This window comes from Heteronotia binoei, chromosome 5 (genome assembly GCF_032191835.1).
Source record: "Heteronotia binoei isolate CCM8104 ecotype False Entrance Well chromosome 5, APGP_CSIRO_Hbin_v1, whole genome shotgun sequence".
Classification (NCBI taxonomy): domain Eukaryota; kingdom Metazoa; phylum Chordata; class Lepidosauria; order Squamata; family Gekkonidae; genus Heteronotia; species Heteronotia binoei.
In genome coordinates, this window is record NC_083227.1 from 60921070 (window position 1) to 60942008 (window position 20939).

The window sequence follows — 20939 nt, forward strand, 5'->3', positions numbered from 1 at the left end:
ATTCGTTTTCAGTTCCCTTCCTAATAATTCCCAGCATGGCGTTGGCCTTTTTTATTGCAATCGCACACTGTCTTGACATTTTCAGTGAGTTATCTACCACGACCCCAAGATCTCTCTCTTGGTCAGTCTCTGCCAGTTCACAACCCATCAACTTGTATTTGTAGCTGGGATTCTTGGCCCCAATGTGCATTACTTTGCACTTGATCACATTGAACCTTATCTGCCATGTTGACGCCCACTCACCCAGCCTCAACAGATCCCTTTGGAGTGCCTCACAATCCTCTCTGGTTCTCACTACCCTGAACAATTTAGAGTCATCTCTGCAAACTTGGCCACTTCACTATTTACTCCCAACTCCAGATCACTAATGAACAAGTTAAAGAGCATGGGACCCAGTTCTGAGCCCTGCGGCACCCCACTGCTTACCATCTTCCACTGCGAAGACTGCCCATTTATACTCATTCTCTGCTTCCTATTAATTAGCCAGTTTTTGATACACAAGAGGAGCAGTCCTTTTACTCCATGACTCTTGAGTTTACTAAGGAGCCTTTGATAAGAAACTTTATCAAAAGCTTTCTGGAAGTCAAGGTAAACAACATCTATTGGGTCCCCTTTGTCCACATGCTTGTTCACCCCCTCAAAGAACTGTAACAGGTTAGTGAGGCAAGATTTTCCCTTACAGAACCCATGCTGAGTCTTCCTCAATAACTTGTGTTCACCAATGTGCCTACTCATTCTGTCCTTGACAATGGTTTCTACCAACTTTCCCGGTATTGAAGTCAGACTGACTGGCCTGTAATTTCCCGGAACTCCTCTGGAACCCTTTTTAAAGATGGGGGTGACATTTGCTACCTTCCAGTCCTCATGAATGGAGGCAGATTTCAATGAAAGATTACATATTTTTGTCAGGAGATCCACAAGTTCAACTTTGAGTTCTTTCAGAACTCTTGGATGTATGCCATCCGGACCTGATGACTTACTAGTTTTTAATTCATCAGTCAGTTGTATGACCTCCTCTCTTGTCACCTCAATCTGACTCAGGTCTTTCAACACCCCTTCCAAAATTAGTGGTTCTGGAGCGGGCAAACACTTCTCGTTTTCCACAGTGAAGACGGAGGCAAAAAATGCATTCAGCTTCTCAGTCATTTCCCTATCCTACTTCAGTAATCCTTTGACCCCTTGGTCATCCAAGGGCCCCACTGCCTCCCTGGCTGGTTTCCTGCTTCTAATATATTTAAAGAAATTTTTATTGTTGGTCTTTATGTTTTTTGCAATATGTTCCTCATAGTGCCTTTTTGCCTGCCTGATCACAGTCTTGCATTTGATTTGCCACAGCCTGTGTTCCTTTTTATTAATCTCACTTGGACTAGCTTTCCACGGCTTAAAGGAGTCCTTCTTACCTTTTACAGCTTCCATTACTTTGTTTGTTAACCTGTTCTTATACCTGTTTATGCATTTCCTAACTTGTGGTATATATTTTATATGAGCTTCTAGGATTGTAGTTTTAAATAGCCTCCAAGCTTCCCCAAGGGTTTTGACCGTATTTACCGTTCCTTTCAGTTTCCTCTTCACATGCCTCCTCATCTCAGAGAATCTACCCCTTTTAAAGTTAAACGTGGTTGTGCTAATCTTTTGGGGCAACTCCCTATTTATAAATATGGTAAAATCAATAATGTTATGGTCACTGCTCCCAAGCAGTGCGATCACGTTTACATCTCTCACCAAGTCTTGGGCATTACTTAGAACCAAATCCAGGATCGCCCCACCCTTGGTAGGTTCTGTGACCATCTTCTCCACAGCACAGTTATTGAGAACATCTAGAAACTCAATCTCTTTCTCTCAACTTGAACACATAGTGACCCAATCAATCTGCGGGTAGTTAAAATCACCTATTATGACACAGTTTTTACATTTAGCCGCTATCTTTAATCCTTCCATCATATTATAATTGTCCTCTATCTTTTGATTTGGTGGGTGATAACAAACTCCCATAGTTAAATTTCCTTTTGGGCCCTCTATTTCAACCCAAAGCATTTCTAGAAGGGAATCTGATTTTTTTACCTCAGTCTTACTGGACTGTATACCCTCTCTGGCATAAAACTCCATGACTATTGAGCTTCCTTAGGAGCCTTTGATGAGAACTTAATCAAAAGTCAAGGTAAACAATATCTATTGGGTCCCCTTTGTCCACATGTTTGTTCACCCCCTCAAAGAACTCTTAACAGGTTGGTGAGACAAGATCTTCTTTTACAGAACCCATGCTGAGTCTTCTTCAATAACTTTTGTTCATCAGTGTGCCTACATCAATGTGTTTACTAATTCTCTCTTTAACAACAGTTTCCACCAACTTACCTGGTATTGATGTTGAACTGACTGGCCTGTAACTTCCCAGATCTCCTCTGAAACCCTTTTAAAAGATGGGGGTGATATTATCTACCTTCCAGTCCTCGATAATGGAGGCAGATTTTAATGAAAGATTATATATTATTGTCTGAAGATCCACAAGTTCACCTTAGAGTTCTTTCAGAACTCTTGGATGTATGCCATCCAGGCCTGGTGATTTATCAGTTTTTAAATTGTCTATCAGTCATAGAACCTTCTCTCTTGTCACCTCAATCTAACTCAGGTCTTTCAACACCCCTCCCGAAATCAGCAGTTCTGGAGTGGGCAAGTAATGCTCATCTTCCACAGTGAAGACAAAGGCAAAAAAAAAAATGTATTTAGCTTCTCAGCCATTTCCCTATTGTCCTACAGTAATCATTTCACCCAGGGTGTAAGCTTTCATGTGCATACAAACTTTGTCAGGCAATGAAATGGAATACCATGAACAGTGCTGCATACAGGCAGTGGGCAGTGAATTTGCATGCAAAATAGTTAAACTGTTTTTAACAGATTAAAAGAATGACAAGTTTAGTCTGGTCTAACCCATCTGCATGGGTTCAGTGGTAGAACAGCAAAGGCGATAAACTTGTCAGAATTGGAGAATGACGGTGTCTATCATAAGGTTACTTAATTGTAAAGAGTAAATGTCCATCTCCTCTCAACAACAGCTTTCTCTCAGAGGTGTTTCTGTCCATCTAATTTCATTCTAACATGTAGCTAGTATTATAAACGTTATTCCAGTACACTAATATAAAACAGAAATACATAATACTACAGTGAATGTATAACTCTATTTGGTGAAAATGTGTTTAGCACATGTAATGAGATTTTATAAACCCCGGAGAGAAGAGGAGTTAATGCCTGTGTCTAGTGTTTACAGTGTCAAACTCTAGGATCTGGGAGATTTGGGTTCACATCTCCACTTGACCTTGAAGCTTGCTGGGCAGCCTCAGGCCATCTACTTTACAGGATGGTTATGAGGATAAAATGTAGAGGGGAGGACCATATGGGCCACCTTGAGCTGGAGGAAGGGCGGGATAAAAAGGTGACTGACAGATAGTAGAAACTATTGAGCTAAATGGACCAGTTGTCTCAATGTAAAAACTTCTTATGTCAGTCTACTTGATTTATGGTCACCCCAAAGTCGGAAACGACTGGTGCTTGCACGGGGAACAACCTTTACCTTTATAAAATTAGTGTCCTTAGTTAAGCATGATATTTTGACATTGCAATAACAAATGACCAGGGCTTCTGCTTGCTTCAGTGGAAATGTATGGGCAGGAGGCATATCAAAGCTTTTTGCTTTCTTATGTACCTCTTGATTTAAAGGAGCAATTAAGAATAAGCGCTGAAGAAAGTAGGTGAAAAGCAGAGTAATAAGAAAGGCAGAAGAGCCCAATCCATGCAAGCAGCCAATTATGTCCTTTAATAATTCAGTAGGTTTCACACTAATTGGCTGGAAAGTAAATACTATTTGCATAAATGTAGTATGTCATTATCCGCTGCAGAAATTGAGGCTTAATTAAGACAAAAACCTATGGACTTTTAAGCAATTAATGAAATATATTGCACTGCGCAGCCAGTCAGGTACCAAAGGCAGATGTCCCTTAAGGCATAAGAAGATTTATGCTGCAATATAGAGCAACAGCTATTACGGACTTTATTTTAGTTTCTGGAGGAGGAGGAAAAAGCCTTCTCACTTTATGAATGAAGAGTCCCAAACCCAGGCCTGTTTGTATTTTGCCCCAAGAGACCCATATTTATGTGCTGAGAAGAAATTCTTTGAATTAATGAAGCCATAATTTTGCATAAGCATCTTTTGAGCTTACCTAGTATCTGTGCATCTTAGACGTTTGAATTATTTGAGCTGGGTGGAAGCATGAGGAGAGATATCAGACAGAGGTAGAAAGAAAGGAGCGAGTCTTTAGAAAGGGTATATTATAGGGAAGAAGGAGCTGTGCTGGGTTTAGAAACTGTTAAGGAATCCCAAAGCACCTTAAGATCACCTTCCCTTCCTTTCCCCACAGCGGACACCTTGTGAGATAGGTGAGGCTGAGAGAGTTCTAAGAGAACTGTGACTGGCCAAGGGTCATCCAGCAGGCAGGCTTCATGTGAAGGAGTGGGGAATAAAACCAGTTGCCCAGATTAGACTCCACCTCTGTTAACTACAACACCACACTGAATATTGGGCCTTCGACATTTGCGAACATGCAGACACTCGGTTGGATCCTCAGGTGCTCTTTCAACATTTTAATGGTACTGATGCTTGCCGAATGATATTTCCAGGAGTAGTGGGGGGCATTTGTTTTTGAGGGTCCTCTGCCTACCAGGAGCAGAACTGCAGGTGGTTCACTGGGCTGTGAGAGTGGAAAATTCCATGAGCTTTGCTGTGCTACATATAGGCAGTGGTCAGTGAGTTAGCATGCAAAATAGTGAAAGAGAAAATTTGTATTCAGTCTGGTGCTAGGAAGTTGTTAGTCAGATGTGAGAGGCAGATTTGGTGCTTCCTGTAAAATCTGAAGCTGCCCCAAGTTTACTTGGCAATCACAAATATATTTCTCAGTCTTCTGCCTCTCTTAGAAGCAAAAACTGAAACTAACGCTACCATCCTCACTATCCTTTCCTGGGTATATATAGAGTAGAATTCTATGTAGAACTGTTTTTAGGATTGCAGTCTACAGCTATTTGTAATCTACTATAGTTGCCTTGTAATGAAACAGTTGTGACAGCAGAAAATCATTTAGGAGAATGTTAATACTTTATTTAAACGAGGACTAATTAAAAGTTTTTATCTCGTTCATGAGCACCTCCCCCTTTTAAAAAAACATATTGTGCTTACTCTAATGTTGACAATTCAAAATTGCCAAGTCTATGTGAGTAGTGGATGGGAGACTTTCTTGAAATATCCAGTTGGAAGGACAGGGCCAGGTTCTATTCAGCTGCCTCTCTGAATATCCTCCAGGCCCCCAGTAGGAGCCAATCACCAGAGGTTGACATGTCTTCCAGGTGCACGCACACACACACACAAATATACCAAAAATCCAAAAAAGGGAGACAAAATTACCAAGTCTCTTACCTAAATGTATTTTCCAATTATTTTAGGAAACCAAAGGACCAGAAGCCGTCTACAGTTCAGCTCTCATCTCCAGCGTGGATGCATCTGGCAGTTGTAGCATGTGGTGACCGACTGGAAGAAACACTCATCATGCTGAAATCAGCAATTCTGTTCAGTAACAGGAAACTCAAGTTTCACATCTTTGCTGAGGATTCCCTGAAGCCTGAATTTGAGAGGAAAGTGAGTCCCCTTTGCTCATTTTTTCATCAGTTGATCTTACACTTGATTAGACATTACATTTGATTAAAAATGAATTCTTTTGAGTTATATGTCCTTAAAAGAGCTTTCTTTTAATATGTTTGACATTGCAAATAGCATTTCTAGAAACTGTCCATAAGGAATTCTAATCCCTTGCCTGTTTGCGCTCTTCAGTTGCAGGACTGGCCTCCCTCTTATACCAAGAAGTTTGAGCATAATGTCTACCCAATTGCCTTTTCAGTAGGAAATGCTCAGGAATGGAAAAAATTATTCAAGCCATGCGCTGCCCAACGCCTCTTTCTTCCGGTAAGGTACCCAGATTCCCATAAGTGAAGGAGCCTAAGAAACTGGCAGTGTACCCCAAAGCCCAGTTACACCTTTCGAAGTTGTGTGAGAGTGGTGTGTTGACCTTAAAATGTTTTAGTTAAATTTTAATTTAATTTTTTAAAAATAAACAATGGCATAGTTGTAATAGAAAAGAGAACAGATGAATCATACTGAATTTATAGTTCTAATCTATCCCCCATAGTTTATTAAAAAGTAAAATAGTTGTTATAAACATAACGTTTTATATTACTAAAAGTGCTATTCTACACCTATTGACCTCAGTGGACTTAGAATTGTACAGCTCTGCTAAGGATGACATGGTAATAATTTTGTTTCTGTTTAATGGTAATTTCTCTAAAAATTTGATAATTGGCCTCCACTATTTCATAAAATTACTACTACTACTGGCTTTACTTGCTGGAGTTGAAGGTATTGTAGGCTCCTGCCCTTAGTGCTCTCTGGATCCGGAACAGTTCAGCAGGGATTCGTTCCCCACCCCCTTTTCTGCCATTGCTAAATAAGCATTGTGCAGGAAGTTGGATTAGATTACCTTGGAGGTCCCTTCCAACTCTATGATTCTGTGAACTACTGTCAGTACATTTATTGTTAATTTTTAAATGAAAGGAAACATGAGATACAGCCCAGTATCTCAGTTAAGGGTTGTGATTTATTGCTAATTTTACTAGTCTTCTGATTGTTGATCTTAACTCATTTTTCAATAAAGTTTGAATGTTAGGATAGATCTGCCAGAGGTGGAAATAAGTAGCAGATTCTGAGTAACCTTTTCAGCAGAAATCATTTCCTGAGCTATATATGTGATGGAATTTGACTGGAGTTAAATGGCCATAAAGATCTGGAAGACTGATTGAATTGTTCCTCTCTCCCTTGCTAACTTGTCAGGCACTCACTCCTCCTTCCCACTTCCGAGTTGCTAGCCTGAGTTGTTGCTTTTGTTTTATTTTTAATTGGGAGGAGGATGGCATTGAATGACTGGATTCACTGCTCATCTCCTTTCCAGCAATTGGAAAACAAAGCAAAAGAAGCATTACTAGCAAAGCTCTGACCTAGATTTTAGGGAGGGGCTCTGACTCAGTGGCACAGCATTTGTTTGCCATGCATAAGGTTCCATGTTCAATCCCCAGCATCTACATTTAAGAGGTAGAGGAAGAAGACTGCAGATTTATACCCTGCCCTTCTCTCTGAATCAGAGACTCAGAGTGGTTTACAATCTCCCATATCTTCTCCCCAACAACAGACACCCTGTGAGGTGGGTGGGGCTGAGAGGGCTCCCACAGCATCTGCCCTTTTAAGGACAACTCCTGTGATAGCCGGGCCTTTTTTTGTAGAAAAAGCTCAGCAGGAACTCATTCGCATATTAGTGCAAACCCCCTGACATCACCATTGTTTCATACAGGCTTTTTTTGTAGAAAAGGCCACTAGGACCTCATTTGCATATCAAGCCACACCTATGATGCCAAGCCAGCGGGAATTGCGTTCCTGCTCAAAAAAAAGCCCTGGTGATAGCTACGGCTGACCCAAGGCCATTCTAGCAGGTGCAGGTGGAGGAGTGGGGAATCAAACCTGGTTCTCCCAGATAAGAGTCTGAACACTTAACCACTACATCAAACTGACTCTCCACACCGAAGTGGCTCTCATGAAAGACCTCTGCCTGAGACCCTGAAGAGTCACTGCCTATCTGAGTAGATAATACTGACCTTGATGGGCCAATGATCTGATTCAGTGACAGGCAGCTTTGTGTGTTCTCATGACCTTTGATATGTAAGTAGCTCTGTATCTCACAGACTTGGTTGTTATGAGTGCAAGCAGCACTAGCCATGTCTTGGATCAGTAGTAGTATATTTTCACATTTCTTTTTTTTTTTTAATGAAACATTTCCTTCTTGGTAAGTGCTACAATATACAAAAGCTTCAAGCTGCTTCATATTAAGAATTTGAGGAAGTTAATTGAATTTGTGTGTCCCAACATCTTGCTGCTTTGTTTATTCAGGGACAGCTGTGGTCTTCTAAATAAATGAGACAATGTGCAAAATATTTTTTTTTAATGTTGAATTTCATGTAAGAAAATTTCATGCATTTTGTGGGTATAGTACCTTGTGGCCTCTAAATACTTTCCATTTTGCAGTGATGCTCATGCTCATCCTTATGGTACTTAGCAATAGCCCATTGCTATTGCACGACTGTAGTTGGTGTAGTTTCAAGCATTCTAGTCTTTATTACTAGATTTCTTTAGGCTACTATTCATGCACACCCCTCAGTGTATTAGAAAGAAATACCATGGCTGCAATTAGTGATGAAATTTTGTGACCACCGATAGTCAGCAAGTTGTGTGGGACAAGTAACACATTTAGGTTGCAGAGCCTGGCAGGTAACAGTGAAGAAGATATGATGGCATTCCAGCATCAGGACTTGAGAAAGCAGATTGTGGGAGCTAGAAGCAAGACTAAAGCTGCGTTCTGATGACTTAATTAACTATGATTTATGTGGCCTAAGAAACAGCCTCAAAAAATGCTCTTCCTTTATGTGAAGACTGAAAATTTCCTTAGACCGTAGTTCATTCTGGTATAGGAGTTGAGCTAAACAATAAACTGGATTGTCTACAAACCAAGATTAGCATTTGAAACCCTCTTCTTCCGGGTGAGACAATAAATCACAGTTCTTTTTTAAAAATCTGATTTGGACATCAAACTGTGTTGCCCCAAGCCCAGGAAATTTTCAATATCCTTGCTGTGCATGGCAGCTGGAGTTAACAAGCCTGATATCTGCTGTCTGGTCTAAGAACAAAGCATACTTTGAACTGTCATCTGAATGCAAACATAAACTAATGACAGTGGTAGACTGTCGTTAACCTGAAGTGTTGCTACAGTTCTGGGTTGACTTCTGAGAGCGCAACTAGATGTGACACTATCCCTGAGTCCACCAAGGGGACATCTCTACCATTTTAGGGATGAAATTCCCTCTATTTACAAAAGCTGCAGGGGCCTGATCCTTATTGGGACCATGGAATGTGGGGAGGGGTCCTGTTTTCCCCTACACCATTTTCAGAAGCCCAAATTCTTAGCATTTGAGATCTTGAAAATGACACATGGGCAGGAGGAGCAGGCACTCATCTGTCCCTGTGCCATGGACCCCAACAGGATTGGGCCCCTGCAACATTTGTAAAGAAAGGAAATTTCATTCATGGTGAACTTGAGGATGCCACATCTAGTTTGGCTCTGAGATTAACGTTTTCAGGAGTCTAGTGTGTCTCTTGGTGCTTCCGGAAACAGCATGGTTGTGATGGTTGCCAAGTAGGAAATATCTGGGGACTTTGGGAGTGGAGCCAAGAGCCAAGGGTGTGACAAGCACTGTTGAACTCCAAAGGGAGTTCTGGCAGTCAAATTTAAAGGGACTGAATACCTTTTAAATGCCTTTCCTCCATTTGGAAATAATTAAGGATAGGGGCTCATATTATTAGACCCCTGATCCTGTCTTTTTGAAACTTGGGGGGTATTTTGAGGAGAGGTACCAGATGTTATGCTGCAAATTTGGTGCCTCTACCTTAAAAAACAGCCTCATATACTACAGATCTTCTCCATTATACCCTGTGGGAATTGGTCTCCATAGTGCCTCCCACCCTGCTTTCTGATAACCCTGAAGTGGGGGGAGGGCCTCCAAACTGGGGAATCCCCTGCCCTAAACTGGGGATTGGCCATCTTATGGTGCTATTATCCAAATCAGTAGTATATGTGCAGCCCTGTAGCTAGCAAGAAGAAATTGCATATTTGGGGGGATATCAATTACTGAGATCTTAAACCTGTGTATACCAAGATCGAGATGCAGACAACATTCAAAATAAATGAAGGAACATAAGCTTCTTAAATAAAAAATAAATTAATTTACTGAATTCAAAGAAAGTGAACCAAGTTAAACCAGGTAAATAAAAGTAGGGGCACTATAGAAAGGAAAATAAGAAAGTAAATAAACTACCTGTTACTAAGGAAAGAAATAAAAGGCAAGAATCAAAGACATAAGAACCTGCTTTCTGAGGACAGTGGGGCAGCTTCAGAGATGGCAACTGAACAGATTGAAGAAGTGCAGCAGAATGGGGTAAAAAAGTAGAGAAGCTAGCCATACAGTTAGGGTAGAAGAGTGGGCTCCACAACCGGCTACAAATTGGATGGACTGAGAGATAACTTTTTATACATTTTTGCTAAAATTGACAAGGGGAAAGGGTATTGGCATTGGAATGAAAAGTCCCTCTCTCCAGAGATGAGCTAATTTGAAAAGGGTTTTCTGTGCATTAAAAGTAAAAGTATCAAGGAGTGTTCCTTTAGGGAGACTGAGAGGTTAATTAGGCAAGTATTGATAGCTAAGTATTTTACACAATGGAGTAGGGGAAGAAATCTTTTTGTCTAGCTCTTATGACAAGGAGGGCTGGCTTGTTGCTCTTTGTCTTGGTTATCTGGGTCATTCATTAGGGCCAAATCAGGGAGAGTACTCCTTAGGTCCTTGGGGGGGAAAGCCCTTCAGTTGATTCCCACCAAAGATGTTCTTGTGCATAATCAGTGGAGGAGCTGTCTTCACATTCCTTGCATGGTGTCAGCATGACTCACTGTCATTTTGGTATCAGTTTGATCCAGACTTCATCTTTCATTGCTAGAATGTACATATGTACAGGGATCCAAAATGGAGGTGCCCTGTGAGGTAGAGTCTTGAGGTATCAGTGGAATGCCCAGAGCTGAGGAGTTTTTAGGGAGCAGTCATTGGTATATCTGAGGGTTTTATTGAGAAAACACTATTAAGTAGTGGTTGTGGTAGACAGATGAAAGGGAAGATTGCCATCCTCTATATCCAAGGCTGTTTTGGTAAGATGGTACCTTCAATAATTACTTCTGGAAATGGACCCCTGTGGGACAGGACTTTTCTTTTGATGCATAGGTAAATCCAGATTACAGTTCAGCTTACTTGGCACATAAATAGCAAAATAATTCAACTGGGCACTTAAGACTATGTCTGGCTTCTTCAGATCAGGTTAATTCAGGCTATCAAAAGATTCTGGCTGTGGAGAAGTTGGAATGTGAATTTAGCTATTACAGTAAAAAAACACCAGATATCTGCACTATAACTGAACTAAATATTTGGAAGCATCCACTCTGAGGATTGTTTTATTCTTGTGCTTCATCCAGCTAAGCCAGTTAGTTAGCCTAATTTGTGTATTTAGTAGAGAAAGGCTGGAGAAGAATATTGGTTCATTGTTGTTGTTTTTAAAAAGAAAAATATTGCATTTTTTCTTCATTGTGTAATCTGCTCTAAGTGTCTGAAAAAGTGATTTCAGATAAAGAAAATAAGACTGGCAGCTACATAATATGTCACTGTTCACTGTGGCATGTAAACAGGGGAGGGGGGGAGAACAGTGGTTTATTGTCTACAAAGGATTTTCAAGCACCTTGGTCTGGAGACAAGCGAACTAACCAGTTAGTTGTGAGGTAGGAACTGGGCTGCTTCAAACCCAGGAAGTTTTCAGTCTCCACACAAGGGAAGAAGGAAGGCAGCTTTTGAGGTTCATTCTTGGACCACATAATCCAGGGACAGTATTTTGAAAATATTCTTCAAAAAGCCTATTTAATTGAGGTGGAGTGGCTTCTCCCCTAATTTTTCATATAGGCTAGCAATGATGAGCCTTCAGTAGAAAGAACCAGTGTTTCATACCCAGCACACACTTAAGGGTAAAAATCCTCTTAAAGCTATTCTCCAATTATGATAAGGGTGGCACTTGGCATCATATGTGTGATGTTGCATAGCATTTCTGCACAGATTTTCACCCTTTATTCTTCTCTTTTAACTCATTCACAAAAGCTCCAAAGCACATATATCATGGCAGTGGAATCTAGGATACCGCTAGGAAAGTAATTAATGTCATTCATTCTAAGCCCTTCAATAACACTTTCTCTCTCCCACCCCATATACAATGCACCGCCTTGGAGGCCAGCTTGAAATTCCTGGATGAATACAGAACTTCCCTTGGCATTTAAAAAGAGACATTTCAGCATAGATTTGTTAGGCTGCTGAATTCTTCCTGAGAAAACATAACAGTTAACTAAAAGTTGACTAAGCAGCCATTTCAGCTAAGAAACTAGGAAGCTGACAGTATCTCACATCCAAACCCTTGTGAACCTGTATACCATGTGGGCTCTCTCTAATAAAAGAGTAATCTGGTGTAACCCCAATTTCTCATACTCCCTCCAGTTGAGAGAATAAATTACTGGGCCTCATTTAGTTAAATGGAGGAAGGGAGGTGAGGAAGAGAAATGCCAGTACACAAATGAAAGAAAAATAGTTTTGAAACAAATCCACAAACACTTGAACTACCTTTTATCCTTCAACAAAATTACCTTAAATATATGAATAGGATTTATTTAACTATGCAGGGATCATAGTGGGGGAAAATATATATAAATGCTTAAACTTAGGCAACACAATTACAGCTGTAACCAGAAAGGTAGTAGAGCCCTTTACTCACTTTCTCACGGTCTCCCTGAGTCTTTTCTGCAGATTGGCTGGCTTTCTAGTGCTGTGCTATGTCTCCAGAAACTACAGCTGTCTTTTAAACTCACCAGGCTATACTTTCCTTTGTACAAAACACATCTTCTTCTCCTCAGATAGCTTTCTTCCTTTTTCTTCATAAATCTTTATTTTTCTTTTTTCTTGATTAAGTGACCTCAGGGAAAAAATTCCTTGTATGAATTATCTTGTTTTTTAAAAAATTTTAAGCAGTTCTAATAACCTGGTTTTATTGTTTATTGTATGTATTGTAGAGTTTTACTGCATTTTTTAAAAAGTATGCTCTGGCTTGAGTGTTGGTGACAAAGGAATCAAATGAACACAAAATCCCTTCCCTTCACAAACTCCACCAGAGGACCAGTCCCATAGAGTTAGTCTGAGAAATAAGGCAAACAAAATGAAGAGATATTTACTGCAAAAGAAGGAGGGGGAATGTAAAATAATGAAACAGTCATTAAACAACCTTTTGAAAAAAAATTGATCTTTTTAAAATAAAACCATTGATACTATGAATGAGGGCATATAGAAGCGAATGCCCACAAGAGGGCACACTGTGAACAAAAAATGACAGGCTGGTTGTTATTTTTCTACCTTATGACACATGAACCCTGAGGTAATCTGTCATCCCAATCAGACATTTTTAAAAGTGGCCAGATTGAGGAAGGGCCAAAGCGTTGCATGTAAAAAACTGTTGGACTAAATAAATGAAAGGCAGCATCATGTGTTCATAGGTTTTTTTATTATTATTAAGCCCCCCCCCCCCTTCAGATGTTGAAACCAAACAATAAACTTTGGCTACCTAGCATAAAACTACTTGGGGATAAGTCACATGACCAGAATTACTCAAGAGAAGACCATGATTATCAGAAAGTAGTCTGATTTTTTTAAACCTATATCATGTGGTGATTTTTTTTTCCATATGTGGAATTTCTTACCATGCTCTCACAACCAGTGCCATAATCACTGCATCAAGAGGCAGCATAGAAATATCCTAAATAAACAACAAATTATCTATCAATATACAGCTGGGGTATAATATTGTGCATCTATAACTTACTTTTTCATTTTTTAAAATCATTGATTGTTCTTGGCAAAAAACTTGTTTCCTCCTTTTCTCACTCCCAACCTTTGTGAGTACAAGAACAATGTCATCAGTTCACAATGTCCAGTTGACCTTGAAGTGGTTAGAAAGCATGTCCTTATTTAAATATGAAGCAGAGTCAAAAGGACATGTTGACATGTATACCCAAAAGAAATGAGTTCTTGGTCTGTAATCCTTGGTCTTTTTCTCTCTCCACTGTTTTCTTTCCACATGTTTTCTTACAACTCCTGTCAATCTCCTAGATGATTTTAAAAGATGTGGATTCCCTTTTGTATGTGGACACAGATGTTCTGTTCTTACGGCCTATTGATGACATCTGGGATTTTCTGAAAGCATTTAATTCCACGCAGCTGGCTGCAATGGCACCAGAACATGAAATACCAAAGATTGGCTGGTACAGTCGGTTTGCTCGTCACCCTTATTATGGAACGACTGGGGTCAATTCTGGTGTCATGCTGATGAATTTAACCCGCATAAGAAATGCCCAGTTCAGAGTAAGTTTTTAAAAAAGTCTTCCCCACCAGTTGTGGATTGATTTTTGGCTCCTTCAATTTCTGACTGCTCCAGGAAATCATCCTGGGTCAAAACCTTGGGCACTTTTATAAAGATGACTTTTGCATGTTGAAAAAGCAGCCTGTGATCATTTTAGTCCTGGGTATAGGGTCTTCTGAGAAAAGGGGACAGAGTCAACTAAATCATTGGCACGCGGTAGCATAGTAAGGGAGCAATCAAGTAGTGAGAGAGAATCTTTATTGTAGTTCTCTGTTACTACATTGAGAATATCATCAGTCAAGGTGATTCTGGTTTGATGCACCTCATAACTCCCTGTCCAGCTGAGTAAGAAACACTTCAGATGGTACTCTTGCCAAGCCAGTTTTTGATTCTTAGGACCTCCTGTGAATTCATATCTTTTGGATGGATTTTTTAAAAAAGGATTTTAGAAGCTTTGAGTGTTAAGGCATGTGAAAGGCTGTGATCTCTGTGAAACTATTAAAGTTCCTCTGATGTGGCACACTAGAAGGGATGAGAGTTCAGCTGGCCCTCTAAAGATTCTGCTAAGGCACAAGAAACCCCTGTGAACAAAATGTCATCTGGCAGAGGGGTCTGCAGAAAGGAGGGAAAATTGGACAAAATTGCCCCATCTCATTCTTTTGCTAGCGGAGCAAGCTTGACTTGCCCACCTACCACAAGAGTTAGGAGAAGGGGATTTTGCCCGATTCCACCCTTTTTTAGGGTTATCATGTTCTAGAAGCTCAGCAACTATTGCTATGTCTCCTACTGTTGTGGTTTCTACTAGCACTTTTTTCACTTTTATACCTGTCTTTCAGAACAGCATGATACCAACGGGCTTGACATGGGAAGAAATGTTGTACCCTTTGTACCAGAAGTATAAAAACTACATTACGTGGGGAGACCAGGACTTGCTCAATATTATTTTTTCCTTTAACCCAGGTACAGAATGCAGAAATTCCCAATGTTTGTAAAATATTCCGTTCCTCTGTCTTCTCCAGATACTTAATAAGGAGAGAGATGGGATGCAGGGTCTTCTCCCGCTACCTGTTTTCACTTAGGATAAACGTTTCACTTTAACATTTCACTTCTATTTCTGGTCTAGTAATACTAAGGATGAGGACAACTGACCATGTGTTTGCTTCTTTAAACATATTTGGTATAGTAAATGTGGAAAAACCTTCTGCCTTGTAAGAGCCAAAGATAGCTGGACACTTGCAGAGAAGCAGAGGGCATTGTATCTACTAGCACCCACTAGTGGTTGGAGTTCAGAACTCATGAGTTTCTTACCAAAGATAGCTGGACACTTGCAGAGAAGCAGAGGGCATTGTATCTACTAGCACCCACTAGTGGTTGGAGTTCAGAACTCATGAGTTTCTTACCAAAGATAGCTGGACACTTGCAGAGAAGCAGAGGGCATTGTATCTACTAGCACCCACTAGTGGTTGGAGTTCAGAACTCATGAGTTTCTTATCTGTTTAGAGTTGCCCATGGAAGCTTTTCCTGTTGCTTAGAGATATCACAAGATTCCTAGAGCAGGGGTTCCCAACCACCAGTCCATGGACCGGTCCGGGTCCGTGACCAGCTAGCAACCAGGCCATGGAGTGAAGCAGAGCAGCCCCAGACTAAAGAGGCAGCATGGCCTCAGTCCAAGGCAGCCTCCCTTTGCAGGATCCCAGACCAGTAAAAGCGGCAGCACTGCTGTGACCTAGGGTGGCCAGACTGTCCTGGGCACCCGGGAATGTCCTGGTTCTGGCCCCCTATTCCCACCTCCCGGGCTGGCTATACCGGGACCATTAGAGGTCCCGGTTTAGCCAGTCCTGGAGGCGGTGGGCCGCGGGCGCCAGCGGGGAAGGCGGCGAGTGAGGGAGGGAGCGTCCCTGCGCACGCGCGGGGACGCTCCCTCCCTCACTCGCAGCCTTTCCCGCCCACACGTGGGGCCCGGCAGCGGTGGCGGAGGCCTCTCCGCGACCAGCGGAGGCCGCGGAGAGGCCGGCACTGGTCGCTGGAGGCCCTCCAGAGACTCTGGAGGGCCTCCAGCGACCAGCGGAGAGGCCGCGGAGAGGCCGGCGCTGGTCTCTGGAGGGCCTCTAGCGACCAGCGCCGACCAGCGGAGGCCCCTCCGCGGCCTCCGCTGGTCGCTGGAGGCCCTCCAGAGACTCTGGAGGGTCTCCAGCAACCAGCAGAGGCCGCAGAGAGGAGACTCTGGAGGGCCTCCAGCGACCAGCGCCGACCAGCGGAGGGCCTCCAGCGACCAGCGGAGGCTGCGGAGAGGCCGGCGCTGGTCCCTGGAGGCCCTCCAGAGACTCTGGAGGCCCTCCAGCGACCAGTGCCGACCAGCGGAGGCCTCTCAGCCTCTCAGCATGTCGGTCACTTCCAGGTTCCTGTCCTGCATCTCAACCTGTGTTATTAGTGACAGGCTGCTTCGGCGTGCCGCTGCGCCGGCCCCCTGGGTCCCACAACGATGGGACCGATGCCACAGGGACGGGCTCGAAACACTCTATAACCCCTCAAAAGAACAGCAGTCTAGCTCGCTTCCCCCGAGCCCTGCCGCCATAAGCCTCAAGGGGGCTCATTTTGCGGCATCTCCCGGCGGGAGGGTGGCACCCGCACGGGACACATATCAAATGAAAGAGGGGGCGCAGGGCTATCAGAAACAGCCGGCGGAGGGAGTCAGGAGACCACCCCACTGGGGGATCCACACCCCGAAAGTGATGAAGGTGGCGCAGATAGAGCCAACAGAGCCAACAGGACAAAATAAATAGGCTGCATTATGCAGCACAGTCTCACTGGAATCTCACTGGAATCTGACTGGCTTCTCAGCATGGAACCCATTCTCTCTAGTCTTCTCACTTTGAAAAAAGTAAAAAAAGAGTTTCATTTAACTTTACTTCCCCCTTTCCCTCTCTATAAATAATCTTGGTATTTCCGGCGGTGATATTTGGGGGATTTTTGGGGACATCACAGGAAGTGCTGTGAAGTCACTTCCTGTTTCCGGCAGTGGCATTTGGGGGAAATGATGTCATTTGGGGGAAATGATGTCACAGGAAGTGATGTCACTTCCTGCTTCTGGCAGGTGGCACGGGGGAATGATGTAACAGGAAGTGATGTCACTTCCTGTTTCCGGCAGGTGGCATGGGGGGGGGGAAATGATGTCACAGGAAGCGATGTCACTTCCTGTTTCCAGTGGCGGCACGACGTCACCGAAAGTGACGTCACTTCCTGTTTCCGGCGGCGCGCGCGCTTTGCGCGCGCACACCCCTACCTTCCCCCCCCCAAAGGTGTCCCTGGCTGACCTTCAGACATTATGGCCACCCTAGACCTACCCCACATTTATAGACTCTTTAAATGGGAGGGGGAGGCAGAAACAGCCCCAGTCTTCCCACCATTGAAAGATCCCCATGGGGGGCAGGGATGTGGCATGGGCGGGAGCCTGTGGTGGCAAAACCCCCAGCACTGCCCCCCCCTTACCGGTCTGTGGAAAAATTGTCTTCCACAAAACCGGTCCCTGGTGCCAAAAAGGTTGGGGGTCACTGTCCTAGAGGAAATATTTTCAAGCAGCACTCTTGGTTTTCTGGTTTTATCCTAAGATTGTTGTGCAGGAAGTTTAGAAGTAGTAGATTGTAGACTTTGGTGGGGGGAAGAGAAATCTTTTCGTTTAGCTTAGCTCCACAATCTTCATTGTCTCCTGTTCATTCATATCCTTTGCTGTTTTCTCCAGGCCCTTGAACATGTCTGTCACCACTTCTATGCTTCCTGCCGTTTCCCAAACTGTTACTTCAAATTGTATGGCTGTTAAAGACATTTGGAAGTGGAACATCTGTCCCCCATCTGCATAGACTATTCAGCAGTTTTTGATTTTTATGTGTTTTTGCTGAATTCTTGTGTATGTCCTTGGAAGTTGAAGCTAGCAGTTTTTTTCACTTCTTTGTATTCATTTTAACTCTCTCTGCTTTTTTCCTCAATTGGGCTTTCTAGAGTGTCTGTATCTGTTCCCTTGTCAATGGAACTATCGGCCAGATCACTGCATGTATGGGAGTAACTGTAAAGGAGCAGAGGAAGAAGGCATATCCATTCTCCATGGGAATCGGGGTGTCTACCATGATGACAAGCAGCCTACTTTCAAAGCCCTCTATGAAGTGATACGTGATGTAAGTGTTTCCATGCCAAAGTTCAGAGTCTTAACATAGTGTTACAATGTGTGTTACAGAATCTGATTGTGAAGGTTCTAGCTAGTAGCCACCCAGGTCACCATCTTGTTGTTTCCTGTTTAAAACAACCCCAAATCCATTTGGCATCTGCAGCATTTTTAACAGGGTTAAAAAAAAAAACAAGATGTGTCCATTTGCTAAATTTGGTAGTTTATCTAAACTTTTAGAGGGGTCTGTAGAAAAGAGGAATGAGACTCTTGATTTGTGACAGCCAGCAAGCAAAGCAGCAAAATGAATTAGGACTGAAGTCTGACATGGATGGATCATGGTTCAGTGGCAGAGGTCATGTTTTGTATGCAGAGGAACTCTTTCTCTGTTGGAGGAAGATTTGGTGGAATTAAATTGTTGGGTTTGGCTTAATGGGACTTGTAGGATCCAACCCATTGTATTTTAGGATGCCTAACTCTGGGATTGGGCTGCATGCAGAGCAAATGCAGAGGCTTGGCTTTTTTCACAGATAGGAGGATTTTTGTTCATCCTTCTGCAACCCCGAATGTTCACTGAAATGCCTGTCCACAAGGAGTAGCAATTTAGGAGCATTTTGGCTTGCAGCAGAAGGAAGAAGCCATACCTCACAGGTGGGAATTCTTCAGTTCACAGAAATGTTCCAGTCAGGCTTTTTTTTTTTTGCAGCAGGAACTCCTTTGCATATTAGGCCACACACTCCTGATGTAGCCAATCCTCCTGGAGCTTACGGTAGACCTTGTACTAAGAGCCCTGTAAGCTCTTGGAGGATTGGCTATATTAGCGGGGTGTGTGGCTTAATATGCAAAGGATTTCCTGCTACAAAAAAAGCCCTGGTTCCAGTGGATCCAACCATCAACAGGTTAGTGTTTGTGTTGATTCACAGCTGTATGATTCAACACTGATTGTGTGCAAAGTTTAATGTTTCAAAGAAATGGTTGGCTGTAAACTCTCTATATACACAGACATATAGTTATTTAGTGATGTTATGACAAATCTATCTTATACTGTTTATCTCCCCCTGTTTTCTTCTTCTTTAGTTTTCCTTTGAAGACAATCTCTTTCAATCAATGTACTACCCACTCCAGTCAAAGTTCCTTGATACTGTACACACTTTATGTGGTCGAATTCCGCAAGTTTTTCTGAAACAGGTTGAGACAACTATGAAGAAAGTCTATGAAAACAGAGTGGTCATCCATGTTGGGGCCAATTTCAGATTGTAATTATAGCAATATATATTTTAATATGGTCGTCACCTTTTTTATCCAGACCTCTTGAAGAAGATTAACTGAACGGAAAATGTTTCAGACAGCTGCAGCTTAAGCAGAATTGTCAAGATATTTTTGAATGCTGAACACACAATCCATGAACTTCCTGATGAAGATGAATATGGCTTAAAGATCTAAGGATTTCCAGTAGTACTTGTCGGAATTCTTTGGAAATGACTGTTAAGCATTTAACTTTTTTGCTTCTGTATGAAGCTTATGAAGCACCGTGACTGAGTTAAGCCCATTGAAATGAAGGGCCCTCTTCAGAGGGAAAAAGACTGTAAAGATTTAGTCTGTGAGATGATGCATTAATTCAGTAGTACTCACTCCTCAGCTCACAGAGAGCCGCACTGCAGTTTCCATCAATCGAAAGAGCCACATGACATGCCCTGTGTGTGCCAAACACAGACATAATGTAAGATATTAGTATTAAATATTACCAGAGTTCCTCTGAGCATGTAGGGTTGTCTGTTGAAAAGGTCAGCCTATGAGCATTCTAAAGTCAGCATTGCTGGCTTGCTCAGTGCCGGCTCCTGCAGTGAAAAGCTTTGTGCTCCGTTTCATCACTCTCTTCTTGCTCTCCTCCTGGCACTAAGCTGGCAACTCAGCAAGATGACCAAGGCCACTCTGATTTGTGCCAGGAAAAGGAGCCAGAAGGCAAGCAAGGGACGTAATATGTGCTTAGATATGTCGCTGCAAAAGCCTGCTCTGAGTCAGGACTTCCAGAGAAAATTAAAAGAGCAGGAAATGTAATATGGCTGAGGGCTTGCAAGCTAACATTTTAGCACAAGGCTATGTTCACTGTAGGAACAGAGATGTGATTGTTACTGTAGTATAGGGTTCTTGTTCGCAACAGTCTATCTGGAACTACTGATAAATGCACACAGATAGGGATAGACCACTGAGAATCTAGAGGGTGGAGCCAACTGCCATAGATGTTCCCTTTTCTATTCAGAATGATTTTTAAAAAGTCCCCATGGACCATTTTTGTCCTCAAAAGAATGCGGACTGATTGAGCAATCCCTTTTTGTGCACCTACATCCTCTTATAGATTCTACTACCAGTCTACTGCTCTGTCTTATGTGTGTGGAATCCCCTCTAGTAATTTTCTGTGCATGGGTAGCTAAGGAATCCCCCGTTGATTGGTCACTTCATTTCTCTCTCTTTCAGTCTCTGTGTATACCCTTGTGGAATGACTGCAATGGCAATGCAGTATAGGCAGCTGGTCTATTCCCCCAAACTGTTTGTACACATCTGAATGCAGGGGCCAACTTACAGGATTGCCACACCTGGAGAAAGTGA

At 42.5% G+C, this 20939-nt stretch overlaps 1 protein-coding gene across 1 annotated transcript in view; it reads left to right on the forward strand.

The window, feature by feature from the left end:
- The window catches only part of GXYLT2 (glucoside xylosyltransferase 2), a 38399-nt gene extending 18308 nt beyond the window's left edge, over nucleotides 1-20091 (forward strand). Inside the window, exons 2-7 of the mRNA XM_060239556.1 lie at nucleotides 5485-5677; nucleotides 5870-6001; nucleotides 13927-14178; nucleotides 15013-15136; nucleotides 18173-18345; nucleotides 19410-20091. Coding sequence (XP_060095539.1) covers nucleotides 5485-5677; nucleotides 5870-6001; nucleotides 13927-14178; nucleotides 15013-15136; nucleotides 18173-18345; nucleotides 19410-19592 — 1057 coding nt within the window. The 3' untranslated portion in view covers nucleotides 19593-20091. The remainder of the gene's footprint in view (nucleotides 1-5484; nucleotides 5678-5869; nucleotides 6002-13926; nucleotides 14179-15012; nucleotides 15137-18172; nucleotides 18346-19409) is intronic.
- The last annotated feature ends 848 nt before the right edge of the window (nucleotides 20092-20939 follow it).